Here is a 12,953-nt window from a genome sequence, read left to right as displayed (position 1 = left end):
TAATGGGGATTGGGGTGGGGGTGGGGTGGGGAGTGCAATACCAAACCCCACCCCGTTAATAATTTGGGGATTACTTTTCTCCCACTCCCCACCCAATTCCCCAAAAATTATTAAAAATTTTCTCCATTTGGGGTGGGGCTCCAAACCCGTGGAGGATTTTGTCATCCCTAAACAAGATGACTATAAATTACTTAAGAGTTATTTGCCCAGAAATATCTTTCAGGTGTGTAATTTGACAACACAACTTCACCATTGCATAAGTCCGAGAGAGCAAAAAGAGATAATGGGTCTCTTTTTCGAAATTGTGCAAATTAAAAACTGGGTTATGTTTGAAATTACGATTGGTGTTAAGAGTAAGATATTAATTTATAAACTATAAACATGAATGCAAAGAATAAATTGCGAAAATTATCAATCCCTAAACCAATTATTGTAACATCAAATTATCAATCAATTAACAAAAAGGAGGGAGACCAGCCAAAAGTCATGTATTTTGTCGTCGCAGAAGAAGCCACACGCGAACCCATTGCCTGCCAAACTGAGTGACATCGCTGCCCAGCCCAGTTTGGCAGCAAGAGCGTTAAATTACTAAGAGTTCGCAATATGGCTCAAGATTCATTTATTCGATTCGAAGTAAATAAATTTAAATTCGAAAGAAAATAAATTCATCTTAATACATGAATGAATTCATTTTGAATCGCTGAATAAATAAATCGAACCAGAACTTAAACTTGCTAATTTGTATAGGATTTGTTTAATGAATGATCATAATAAACAAATGAATACAAGTCCATTCATTATATTTGTATTACAATAATTTTAAAATTTGAAAGTTAAATGTTACTCTTCATCAACTCTCTCTCTCTCTCTTCCCTCGCTTCTTTACTGCTTTGTTGCCCTCCAATCTCCACCCTCCACTGCCGCTCTCATCTTCATTCTTCGATTTTAGTGCTTGGTTCACTCCTTTATTCGCCAATAATATTAATAGGTAACGAATTGCAAACGAATCTAAGGTCGATCTGTTTATTTATTTTGCTAACGAATTGTAATAAATTCAAATTCAATTTGATTTGGTAATTAATTTTGCTAAACAAATTAAACGAATTTTTCAAGCTCAATTACATTGTAGTTCCTATTATATGCTAAAAATCAATACAGCTTTCAAAATTTTAACATAAATGTCTTGTTTAATATATACACGATGAATATCTGAATTGGAGAAGCATCTAGGAACATCTAAAGGTGACCATTTGGCCATCCATAATGAGCTAGAGAATATGCAGCCAAAAAAGTAAAAATGTTTGAGTCCGTTGGATTTGATACAAAATGGGAATCTTAAGCGTATGATTTCCTTATATATATTTATTAATGAAAAAAAAATAAAAAAAAGTCAAGTGATTTGGAGTTTTTGGCAGAATTTTTTCGGTAATAAATTTATAAGTCAGAAAATCTTAAGTAGAAGTTCAATAACTTCCTTGAAGCTTAATTCATTTTGGACATGTTTAGTTAAGGTATTAAAACTCCTCATTGTATTAAATTAATACAAACCCATGTTTGACAGATAAAAAAGTACAACAACATTGCATTAATGGACCTGCCGCATTAGCTTGCCTCTTCCTTTTTTTTTTTTTTAATTTTCTTAATAATAATAATAACAACAATAATAAATAAATAAATATAACTTTTGAATTTAATATAATAGTATGTAATATTACTATTAATTTTTTATTTTTATGTTATAATTTGTTAGTAAATTTATAATTTAATATAAATAATAATAAATATTTAAATATCAATACAATTAAATAATATTAATTTAAAATAAGTACTAATATAAAATATTAATACAATTTAAATACATAAATATAACATAATATATAATTTAAATTAATCACAAAAAATTAATATAGTATAATGTAGCACCAAATATTATACAATATTAATATAATATAACATAATACAATATACTAATATTAAAATAATATAATACACCATAATATAATATATTGTGCCAATGTACGTACTACGTACCCTTTATTTTATCTAATACATTGTAGCCTGCCATAAGGCACGTGTTTCAAATCTTCTTACAATCGGATTCAATTATTCATAACCACTCATATCATTGGGCCTCAGGCCCATTTCATTTTCAAATTATTTATTTTTTCCTTATTCCTAATAGAAATTCGATGCCGCTTTTGAAGAATCTGACAAAAGCGGATAGCGATAGTCTTTCTCGAAACAGAGCAACGAAAGAGATTCTAACGGTGCTATTATTGTTTGTAAATTGCAGCTCAGTGAAATCTTTTCTTCTCCTTTCTTCTTGTTATTCTTAAAGTGCAAATGTTAAACTTTTGTTTAATGCTCAAATCGCCCTCATTAACCACTTCAGTAAGTAGCTGTAATAATGGTAGAGGTGGTAGTTGTAGTGTTTACTGGAGAAGAAGAAGGAAGGCTCCTGTACTTCTTCAAGTCTCTGCAGCTTCTTACCAGAAATTCGTAGACTTTGCTGTTAATGAAACCAAAAGGCATGCCGTTTTGGCCCCTTCGCCTCTGCAGGTACAACTCTCACTCGTGTGTATATGAATCTTTACTTTAGTTGGGTTCTTACTGGGCTGTTTTGATCTGGGGTTTTTGTTTTTGTTCTTGGGTAAGTGAAGTCTTTGGCTCGGAGCTGTGCTACGAGTACTGTTGAGTTATGGTTGTGTTTTTGAAATTGTTTTATGAAGATATAGTTAGTCAGTTGCTTGCTCCTCCATATTGCAATGAATTAATGGACGCATTATCATTTTAAAATTTTGATTAGTGAAAAGCTTTTTAGAAGCAAGATCATGAGAATAATGTTCAGATGTCAAATGCAAATGAAGAAAAAGTCAAAATAATGGAGAACCATTTCATTTGTTACCTTCCTTTTAATGAGAGCGATTACAGCGTCGGTGCCTTAATTATTTCCACAATGAAATCTGGTGTTTTTATTTTTCTGGTACTACTGTTTGTAGGACTACTTAATAGTTTCAAGTTACAAGATAACTGTTATCAGGGTTATTTTAACTGAGATTATATTAATATTATGGTTATACTTATTTATTAAATTCCTTAAGCGAACGGCAGATCTGCAAATAAATAGAAGCATGGTAGATTTGATATGAAGCATTCCTATCTTATGAAAAAAGATGCTAGGAAAAATAATGCTTTAGTATTTATGCTGTGATCATATGTCTGCATTTATGCTATTTACAGAAACTTAATATTTCTGTGTAATTAGGAGAAATATAATACCTTGGTTGCAATGGATGGGAAAACAGAGCTTAAAATGTCATCATTTCAAGCTCCCAAGATTAGACTCCTACGCAGTATGAGCATACAAAATGAAGTAATGCAGGTATTGTCTCTTGGTAAATCACTAGATTGCATTTGGGGGGGGGGGGGGGGGAGATTATCTTCCGCTACAATTTGTTTTGACTGTTAAAACTCAGTATCTGCATTTAGTTTAATCCGTTCTTTCCAGTTGGTGAACGAAAATCTTGCAAACAAGAGACTTTCTTTTCTAGTTGAAATAAATTTCTATATTGGTAACTGTGTTTACCTGCTAAATGGATGAATGAAACCTAGCAGAAATTATCTCCAAAACACATGAGGAACTTTTCTCTATGTTCATTTGGCTCATTGTGCATTTACTATTATCTGTGTTTTTGCTGTTAATAATATCTGTGCATATTACTTTGCCTTGCTGCATTGACTGGTGAAACTTTGGTTTGAGCTGCAAAGTGTCTCTTCAACCTTTGCGCCTTCATCATCAATGCATGGATTATTGTGGTAAATAATGTACATTGTGTGATTTTATTTGCCAGCTTTTCTCAATAACTTTATGCAGGTTTTGGATTTTGCAGTCTTCCCAAAACCAGAATTTGATGTACCCATCTTCTGTGCCAACTTTTTCACAGCAGCGAGCACAAACATTGTCGTCTTGTAAGTGCTTGAGTTTGAGTTGTTCCTAATAATGACTATGACAAAGAGTTTAAGATGTATTGTTTGGAATAATTATTATTGATTTTCCTGAAGTATGCTCATATAATTTCCTAGATAAGTATGTTATTTAAATGTATGTCTATGTTGATTTACAATTGGGAGTCTGTCAATATATGTCATTGACCCAGGACTTAATAGGTTATTGAAAGTTATGCATCCCCTATCTCATTCTCCAAACTTTTTTCGCATTATCTGTTTTCATGACATCTCATTTTCTCAACATAATTTGCTCTTCAGTATGTTGATTGGGGTTTTGTGTGGCATCTAACCTTTTTTTTTTTTTTTTGGGGGGGGGGGGGGGGGGGGGTCGCGCATGAGCCTGTTCCTTTACTATATGATAGGAGTAATCATGCCAATTAGTTCACCTGAAGACAGCACCCAGCCCTCCCTTTAAGAAATGAAAAGCAGCACACCGAAGCAAAATGAGGGAGAAACCCAGAATTCATTTGGTCATTTTGAGAGTTATTAGCTACCTTTTAGACCACTTTTTCTAATTTGGCCATGGGAAAGAAAGTTGAATCACTGATGATGGAAAAAAAAAAAAAGGTAAATAGTTGTTGTTAACCTCTTTATCAAATGAGTGGTAATGAAAGCCAGAGTGATTGTGAGCATGGCCTTATTTTTTTATTTCTTAAACTATTGAAAAGAATCACTGTAGACAAGAAAACAGAAATCAGCTTTTGCTAAAGTGTTTTCTAAAAGAGCAGTAATAAAATACTCTAATGAGGAAACAAAATGAGCATTATTGGAAACAAGAGTTGTTGGTATATATCTCTGAACTTATCCTTGTTCTATTATTTGTAGGGACCTGAACCCCTTGCATGATGTCATTCATCACAGAGACTACAAGGATAAGTACTATAAAAGCTTAATGCCTCTTGGTCTAAATTATACCAAGGTAATGTGCAATGCTCAATACCGGCACATTATTGGCACCTTGATCTTGTAAATTATTATTGTTTCTGCTGATCCTTCTAAAGTTTATTGAATGGTGACTGAACACAGATTTCATGCAGCTTTTACCCTGGGGAGGAAGACTTACAAGTGAGTCTATAAAATTTTTCTCGCCTATAGTGATATGGACTAAGTTTACTTCAAGCCAAGACAAGCATGATGCTTTGTATTCTGCATTTATGGAATACTATAAGGTAGAATCTACTTAACTTTCATGGCATTAATTGTAATTTAAGTCTTATTTATTTGGTTTCCTCTTAATAATTCTTATGTGTAACTACTTTCCATTGCAATTCTAGGCATGGCTTAAGCTGATGGACCAAGCAGTTGAGGAGACAGATGTATCTCAAATTATGTGCAATTGCGAAGCACAACATAGATATTTAACTTGGAGAGCAGAAAAGGTTAGTTCTTCGCAAGCCGTCACTAGCAGGAAAGGACACTTGTTAGACCGTAGCTGAGTTATATGTGTCTTTCGTATCATATAGATATGGCCATACCATCTTTTACAGAAGCATCCTTGTTACATGCATAAACTAATGACATAGTACTTTAGAGGTCCATCTCGTATTTTTGGTCGAAAGGTATTTGATAAATTATTTTCCCTAAAATTATGTCATGTCAGATATAACTCATCTAATTTAAGAAGACAAGTTTCTAGGACTAGCAGAATTGAAGGCAATATTTATATCAAGGGATATTTAAGCTTTAGAACTTTACCTATCTGCATTCCCAGTTCACTGATATGACTGGCTACTGATAATGGATAGGAATGAGACAATTGTCCTGATGCTTTTCTTGTTGAGTCGCTGAAGCATGGAAGCTTATAAATTTTATAGGTTTATGTTGCACTGATTCTTATGAATACCATGATTGTTTTTCAAACTTTTTTGGTCAATGCAATTTATGGAAAGCAGGATCCAGGCCATGGAGTTCTGAAGAAGTTGATCGGTGAGACACTTGCAGCAGTATGTTTCTTGTCTTCAAAAGTTATTTTTTCGCTATCAGTGGATCGTGCAACTCCTTCCATTCCACTAGGTTTAATATTATTTCCATCACCAAGTAAAATATCGTGCTGAATTTCTAACCTAATCTGCAGGACCTGCTGGGAAACTTTCTCTTTAATGGAATCAAGGAATTAGGAAGCAAGAAATTCTTGGATTACTTTCCAGAGTACTGCTGTGAGGATGGTACTGTAAATGAGAAGCGCAGCATCATCGGCAAGTCTTTCGAACACCGCCCATGGGATTCAGGAGGGGAATTTGTCGGTGATAATCTGAAAGTTAATTAATATGTAAAATCTTGTTTTCGTATCCCTTTCCTTTTTTTTTTTCTTAGTTTAATTTCATAATATTTGCTCTAACCTTATGATCTTTACCGCGCTGGTAAAAATGTTGTTTAGATATGTTAGTATTTGAGATCTTGTATATTGAATATGTTTTATGTGTTATCTTGAAATATGCACAATCAGACCAAATTTATCATGTTTGCTTGATTGTGTTGTTCCTTAATGAACCCGTGAAAAGACTTGAGCCGGGGAATAGTTTCTGGAGAAGATGATCATATGATCGGTCAACTCTTAAATAGACAAAATATTGTAGACAAATTGCAGTCAGAAAATGACCATGTTCTGATAAGTTTACAGAAAGATAGAATCTGGGTAGCAGAAGGGCTAATGCAACCATACAAGTAGCGTAACCAAAATAAAAATATCATTAACAAAGGAGTTACGAATAAAGAATAATTGGAAGTTCACTTCGCTCTCTAAAGAAATCCTTTTTTACTATTTGCCCCTGTACATTTTCATGATTAATTGTTACACTCCCGTGATTTAAAAATGTTAGAAGAAAAGAATAAAGAGATTGTTCAAAACGAGCTTTGAAACAGAGAGTGAAAAAAAAAACGATAAATGGTGGAATTTACTACATCAGGGTTAAAATATTAAAAGAAAAAAAAAATTGAAGGTTAATAGTTTCTTTAATGTTAAGGGAGTTTTTGATAAATTTTAGAACTTAAAAGGTAGCCAGCAATGATTAATTTTCTCAAACAGCAGTTTCTCAGTTTTTTTTTTTTTAACAATATATTTTAACAGTAGCCTCCGGCGGCACCATCACCTCAGTATTGCCTGCAAAGCATTGTTAATACACTTGCATGTTGTATATTTACAATAAATAATAATTAAGAATAAGATTTATTTGTAGCTAAATGTCATTCGTAAGCGCCATTTTGCTTGTAGTCTAAGGGTACTCCGTACTCATGCCCTCAATATATGTTGAGGAAATAAATTCGAGTTCTATGGGATTAATTCCCTTTCAAGTAATGGTAAAATTCTGTCTGCATTATTAGTGGAAGAAAATTATTCAGTTTATTGCAGGGTAGACTACTGGGCACACAGTTCGTAAATCCTAACCCTAAACCCTAATAAATATATTAATTCTTGTGAAAGCTATCTAGCACCACCAAAAAGCACATTCAGAATTACTTGAGTTTCACACTGACAGAAATAATATAATATATTTTCACCATTTTTCTTCTCTTTCTGTTCACTGCTTATGGTGAATTTTCTTTTTTCTCTTTTTTTTTTTGTTAATAATTATATATCTACTTTATCAGTATTTTTTTGTTTAATATTTCTATGGTTAGTTTTGTTGATAATTTCCTGCAGGCAATAATTATATATATAGTATAGGAAGTTGTATTGAAACTTTGCATGATGGAGGCCGTGAAGTTAATGTATGTGATGGGGGATGTAACTTTCTTCTTCTTCTTCTTCTTCTTCTTTTTATTACATTCACGTTAGTCTTTAGCACTGGAGCTAGATTTTAGCCTCAATAACATAGGTCATTTATGTGTTACATTAACAATATCAATAACACCACCACAAGTGTGCATAACTTAAGAAATGTAAAGCATATGCCACAAATTACTGAGGTTCGTAAAATTTACAAAATAAGTTTCATGTGTAATCTTGTTTCAAAATAGAATGATATGGCACAATTTGTATGAACCTGGATGAATGTGAGAAAAGGTCGATATCATTTGGCTTTGGCAGCTTTAAATAGCTCTCGCCATTTTTGTGGATCACTTCCGGGACCTTCTCCCTGGAGAATATAAATTTCAGTGCAGCAAAATGAAGCAAGCACCTTCCCACAAAATACAAACACAGAATGTGTGCTCCAAGTTTTTAACGATTTAGGTTCAATAAAACTCAAGATTTTTTGGTGCCATTATGAAATATAACAAGCATTACCATAAACAAGCGTGAGCATTCATACTAAAGTTCTGATGTTTTTCACTTCACACACCCTCATTATCTGGTCTTGCATGTTCCTTCAGGCTTTGAGATTCATATGTTTGTGGCTTTTCATGGGAAATCATAGAACAGAACAAAATGCAGTGTTATATTAAAATTCAAGCTTTTCAGATTTGTCTTGCATCTAGCCTTAAAAGGGTGACTTTTGGCAATTAAAAATTTATGGAAATAAGAATAAAATCATCTAAAGTATATGGAATGGCCCCAAATGCTCTATATATTTGAATCATCGTTTATAGGTTACCTCAACTGAGTTGATCTCATAGATTTCACCTTCAGTAAACTCTATGTCAAGTGCTTGTATGCAAGCTTCAGCAACCACGATTCTGCTAACCTCTCCAATGAGTTTATCTCCTGTGACCCAATTACGTACCCCATTAATTTAAGAGACACGGATAAAGAAGACAAGACACACATATATCTCAAAAATTTGATGTGGACAAGGCCAAATGGCCAATGCATTATTCATCAGCATCACCGTGAATAACGCTATTTGCACATACCAAAGCACAAAAGTTCATAATTGACACCAATTAGCTTTAGTCAGATGAACACTTTAAACGTACCAACTAAACTGCCTGATAAACCTGCGGTAAGTTCAAATTATGATGACAGATTCAAAGTTAGGGCCACGTATAAGTGAGACTTCAACTCCCTCCCCTGCTTCTCTGATTGGTAATGATTGTATGTAAAGTATTTCAAAGCCGTTGGTTTTAGAAAGTAGAAAAAATTATCAATAATCCACAGCAGTTGGAAGTTTTCAAACGAGCACCGTAAGAGTAACAATAAATTCCCACACTCACTGCAGTTATCATTTTCTATAATACTGATTGTGAGAGGCCAAAAGCTAGATATACATGGTTCTACATTTCTCGCCCTTCACATTTTCAGGGAGACGGGGAATTACTAAACTTCAAAACAGAGTTTGAGACAAATGATGGTAGATTAATATGCTTGTATTAGTTTATTGGGAGATACATTACAACCATGGAATTTTCAAAATGAAGTCTTAAAGATTAATTTATACAATGCTTCTTTTACTAGTTAGAAATGGATACAAAATTGAGAGGCAGATCTAAGTACTTATAGTAATCCTCCTTTTCTTTACTAATTTTCTTTGTCCAAGTAGGAACCATTTTAATTTTGCTCCATTCGAAAGAACTGCAAATGGCTTACCTTGGCCCATAAGAACTGCACATCGTTCCCCAGCTGTAGCCTTTAGCAAAGTATTCAAGTCATATGACGTGTAAGGTCCATCCGTCAATCTACCAGCTCTGGTGTTCATAAAATGTAATAAATGCATAAACTGATCAACATAAAACTATAAGCATTGAAACTTGGAATCCTTCCAAATCCTAATATGGACTCGTAATTTTCCAGACAACAAGCAAAACACAAATAATAAATCACTGACCTGATTATGGTAAATGGAAGACCAGATTTCTGAACAAAATCTTCACCCATTTTTTTATACTTGAGAACACCAAATAGATTCATTATGCTGAAAAATAAAATTGAAACAAGATTATTGAACCAAAGCTATCAATTATGCAGTTTAAGATGAATAAGGAGAAAGTACGAACAGCCCGTTTTCATAGCAAACCAACCATCAAAAAGTAATAATATAGTTGATTTTTTTTCTACAAAAGAAACAATTCACTTGCCTCCTGAATATTGTGTCATATTACTAACATTTAATCAATTAAAAGACATCCAATCCAACCATACTACTGAATGCGAACGGATGGTACGGTATAATTTATTTTAGAGCTTACATAAAATTTCTATATGGTCGTTTCCTGAAAGTACACCACTGAAATTCTGCTGCATTAATAAAAGATAATGCTTTATACTTCAGTTTTAACATAATCCATAATTTTCAATGTCTCTCATTTTCCATTGTCATTTGTCTTCTTTTCGTTCTGTCTCTTCTCTTCACATAAACTGTGGTCCTAGTGGGTAGCAAACTATATTGCAACAAGGAGTCAATCTTGTCTTTCTAAAAGCAATGAATGTTTCTGACTTTGCCATCAGTGTCAAAAACCCAGTAGGACAATGGATTATAAATATCCTTTGCATGAGGTCTCAATGGCTGTGTCCAATTATTTTTATAACATTGAATATATCAAGTGTTTAAATGACGAGAGAAAGAAAGGGGGGAGCCAGGGAGAGTATCTGAGAAAAAAATTTTCTGGAAATCAAATCCTTAGTTTTTGTGAGTTAATAAAATGTCCACACACTATAACACTAGAGGTAAACTGGAGGCGCCATCATGCAAGAAACCGAATCTAAGATTTGCCATACTTTACTACAAACTTAACCACTTACCATCTAAACAAGAAGTTTCTTACCTCCATGGTAGTTCATTGAACTTTGTCACACCGACTGATGAGACAAGTACAATTCTCTTTAGAGATGAAGGCAATGCTGATACAAGATTTCTCACACCCTCCCAATCTTCAAAAAGTTCAGTATAGTTAAAACCATTGATATCGTATACCATATGTTTTCATGAAAAGACATGTAACTTATATAATTGACTGGCTTTTATGCACTCAACCAAGAATAATATCAAATAAATATGAAAAGCTGTTGCTCAACAATGCCAACTACAAATTCATAGGTGATAATATTTACACAAAGGTAATGCTTGTTATAGTTTAAACTCTTATCTCTGGTCACTTGAAGTTTTTCGTGTCAGCAGTTGTTCAAAGTGATACTGGAGCAATTTGACCAAAGGGTCTCTAGTCTAGAAGCTTAAATTTTTCTGTTAACTGTTTTTCAGCAATAATTATGTTCACCTTGTTCACTGCAAAGCTAAAATATAACAGATAACAAGGTATTTGGCAATTTCAGTAATAGAAAGGTAAAACCCTTACCTACTTTTTCAGGTGTATTATCTCCATCCCATCTCCTTGAAGGGAAGGCTGTTGTCCCAGTGCAACAGATCACATGTGTGACACCCTAAAAGATAAGGTTTCGAAGTTTAATACATTTGTAAATATTTGATAACCAGTTAAATTCCGTAATGAAAATAAGGCACGATGCAGCCAGACGAAGAATATGTAAATAACCACCTCAAATATAGCTGGATCTAGATCCTTTGGATTCCGAGTATCCCCTTTACAAACCTATAAGACAAAAGGGAAAATGAATTTTACGGAAGTTCCATTTTCACTGCAAAATTAAAAGAATGAAATGGTTTGCATTCTTATTTCCTCACCAGTAGTGTCTCCTCATCTTGTTTACCAAACAGAGTAGTTGCCTTCTCAGGATCTCGTAGTAATAAGCGAGACTTGATATTGCGACTAAGCAGTGATGCCACTACCAATTGCCCTGATAAATAAATTTGATTAATTTACAAATTAACTAAATTTTGGCTTCTAGTAAGAGAGAAAAGGAAAAGCAGGAATCAGCTCATACCATTTTATTTCACTTTACTAGTAATAAAAACTTTCCACGGTGAGTAATAGGAATCCAAGCACATTAATTAACAATCAATTAAGAAATTTATGGCAATATTTGAATCTATCCTTCGAAATCTTATGACCTGAAGGCAAATTTGATATTACTTAATCATTAGTCAAAATATAATTATATTGATTCATTGTCACTCGTTACACAGTCTCAAATGAAATTCTAGCAATAAATTCAAGAAACATACCAACTACAAATTTTTTCCAAACAAAATTCTGAAAAGGGTAATGTCCAAAAACAAAAATCAATATTGTCGAAAACTAAATGCTCAAAATTCATGCACAAAATCATGAGAAGGAAAAGACCAAAAACTGTGTGTACCTACACCACCAGAGCCACCAGCAACGAGAACAAGCTTAGAAGAGGAAGCGGGGGTAACTTTGGAATCTGAATTTGGAGTTTGAACTACTTCTTCCTGCACAGCATGAACAACAACTGTTGATGATGATGGTCTGGCTTTAGAGCTTGAAACAGTCTTAAATCTGGAAGAGATGGTGGGTGGTGCAAGTGAAAAAAGAGGGAGGCTTTGATGGTGTTTTGGGAATTTTATAAGTGGGAAAGGAAGATTGGGAATGGAAGTGAAGAAGAAGAGCTCGGTAGCCATTAATGACACGAAACATGCAAATGCAAGTCCGCAGAGTTGCAGCAGAGCAAGGGTGTGGACAAAGAGAGCCGTTGGTGTTTGTGGTGGTGGTTATTTTTGCCACCGGAATGCCGATATTGGCCCCAACAAATGTACCACATTTGTTTCGTTGCATCATTTTACTTTAATTTGATAAAATCTGTAAAAGACAATTTTTTTCAAATATTATTTTATTATTGTTATTTTATTTTGACAGGATTGTTCAGACTGATTTTTTAATAGTTTTATTTCACTGAAACTAATAAAATAGATTTAAACTTTTCTCCAATCCTTATTTATTACCCAAAAATAATAATAATAATAATAATTAGCCAAAAGTGGTGTTGCCTTATACTGTTCTACATTTATTTCCTTGTTTTACAAAGATTCTAGCTCAAGTATATATTTCAGTACTTATAAGAAAAAGTATATATTTTAGTAAGCATGGATCACATAGAGATATATTAGGAGATAATATTAATATAACAAGCTTTGGTGCAAAGGGAGAAAAATATAAGGCAAGCCTTAAAGAGTTCCAATTTAAAAAGATTACTTCCT

At 33.4% G+C, this 12,953-nt stretch overlaps 2 protein-coding genes across 4 annotated transcripts; one reads left to right on the top strand and one right to left on the bottom strand.

Annotated features, from left to right (window-relative positions):
- The first annotated feature begins 2,198 nt into the window (after positions 1-2,198).
- Positions 2,199-6,464, top strand: LOC102609362 (phytochromobilin:ferredoxin oxidoreductase, chloroplastic). Of its 2 annotated transcripts, none has more exons than XM_006470665.4 (8): positions 2,199-2,559; positions 3,266-3,382; positions 3,875-3,969; positions 4,834-4,927; positions 5,046-5,177; positions 5,283-5,387; positions 5,901-5,951; positions 6,083-6,464. In XM_006470665.4, exons 1-8 carry the CDS (start codon positions 2,344-2,346, stop codon positions 6,272-6,274), a joined length of 1,002 nt encoding a protein of 333 aa, XP_006470728.2. In that variant the 5' UTR covers positions 2,199-2,343; the 3' UTR covers positions 6,275-6,464. The 2 variants fall into 2 exon arrangements, with proteins under 2 accessions (XP_006470728.2, XP_006470729.2); XM_006470666.4 differs by having other exon boundaries at positions 5,901-5,934; positions 6,083-6,256.
- Positions 6,465-7,849: 1,385 nt separating this feature from the next.
- Positions 7,850-12,509, bottom strand: LOC102608872 (sanguinarine reductase). 2 transcript variants are annotated; one of them, XM_052435313.1, is made up of 10 exons: positions 12,095-12,509; positions 11,520-11,632; positions 11,374-11,427; positions 11,176-11,260; positions 10,648-10,753; positions 9,711-9,797; positions 9,473-9,570; positions 8,541-8,650; positions 8,234-8,343; positions 7,850-8,084 (listed from the first exon to the last, which is right to left on the bottom strand). In XM_052435313.1, exons 1-9 carry the CDS (start codon positions 12,375-12,377, stop codon positions 8,281-8,283), a joined length of 999 nt encoding a protein of 332 aa, XP_052291273.1. In that variant the 5' UTR covers positions 12,378-12,509; the 3' UTR covers positions 7,850-8,084; positions 8,234-8,280. The 2 variants fall into 2 exon arrangements, with proteins under 2 accessions (XP_052291273.1, XP_006470726.2); XM_006470663.3 differs by lacking the exon at positions 8,234-8,343 and having other exon boundaries at positions 12,095-12,508.
- Positions 12,510-12,953: the final 444 nt, after the last annotated feature.

This window comes from Citrus sinensis, chromosome 2, assembly GCF_022201045.2.
Source record: "Citrus sinensis cultivar Valencia sweet orange chromosome 2, DVS_A1.0, whole genome shotgun sequence".
In the NCBI taxonomy this organism is placed as follows: domain Eukaryota; kingdom Viridiplantae; phylum Streptophyta; class Magnoliopsida; order Sapindales; family Rutaceae; genus Citrus; species Citrus sinensis.
This window is presented reverse-complemented; position numbering and strand designations above follow the sequence as displayed.

Bases quoted from the DNA above. Each gene is read 5' to 3' on its own strand.
- LOC102609362 (XM_006470665.4), top strand. From the start codon at position 2,344: ATGTTAAACTTTTGTTTAATGCTCAAATCGCCCTCATTAACCACTTCA. The intron at 2,560-3,265 runs GTACAACTCTCA...CTGTGTAATTAG, and splicing joins TGGCCCCTTCGCCTCTGCAG to GAGAAATATAATACCTTGGT. The intron at 5,178-5,282 runs GTAGAATCTACT...TTGCAATTCTAG, and splicing joins CATTTATGGAATACTATAAG to GCATGGCTTAAGCTGATGGA.
- LOC102608872 (XM_006470663.3), bottom strand. From the start codon at position 12,377: ATGGCTACCGAGCTCTTCTTCTTCACTTCCATTCCCAATCTTCCTTTC. The intron at 11,261-11,373 runs GTGGTTATTTAC...CTTATCTTTTAG, and splicing joins TAGATCCAGCTATATTTGAG to GGTGTCACACATGTGATCTG. The intron at 8,651-9,472 runs GTAAGCCATTTG...ATTGGGTCACAG, and splicing joins TGCAGTTCTTATGGGCCAAG to GAGATAAACTCATTGGAGAG.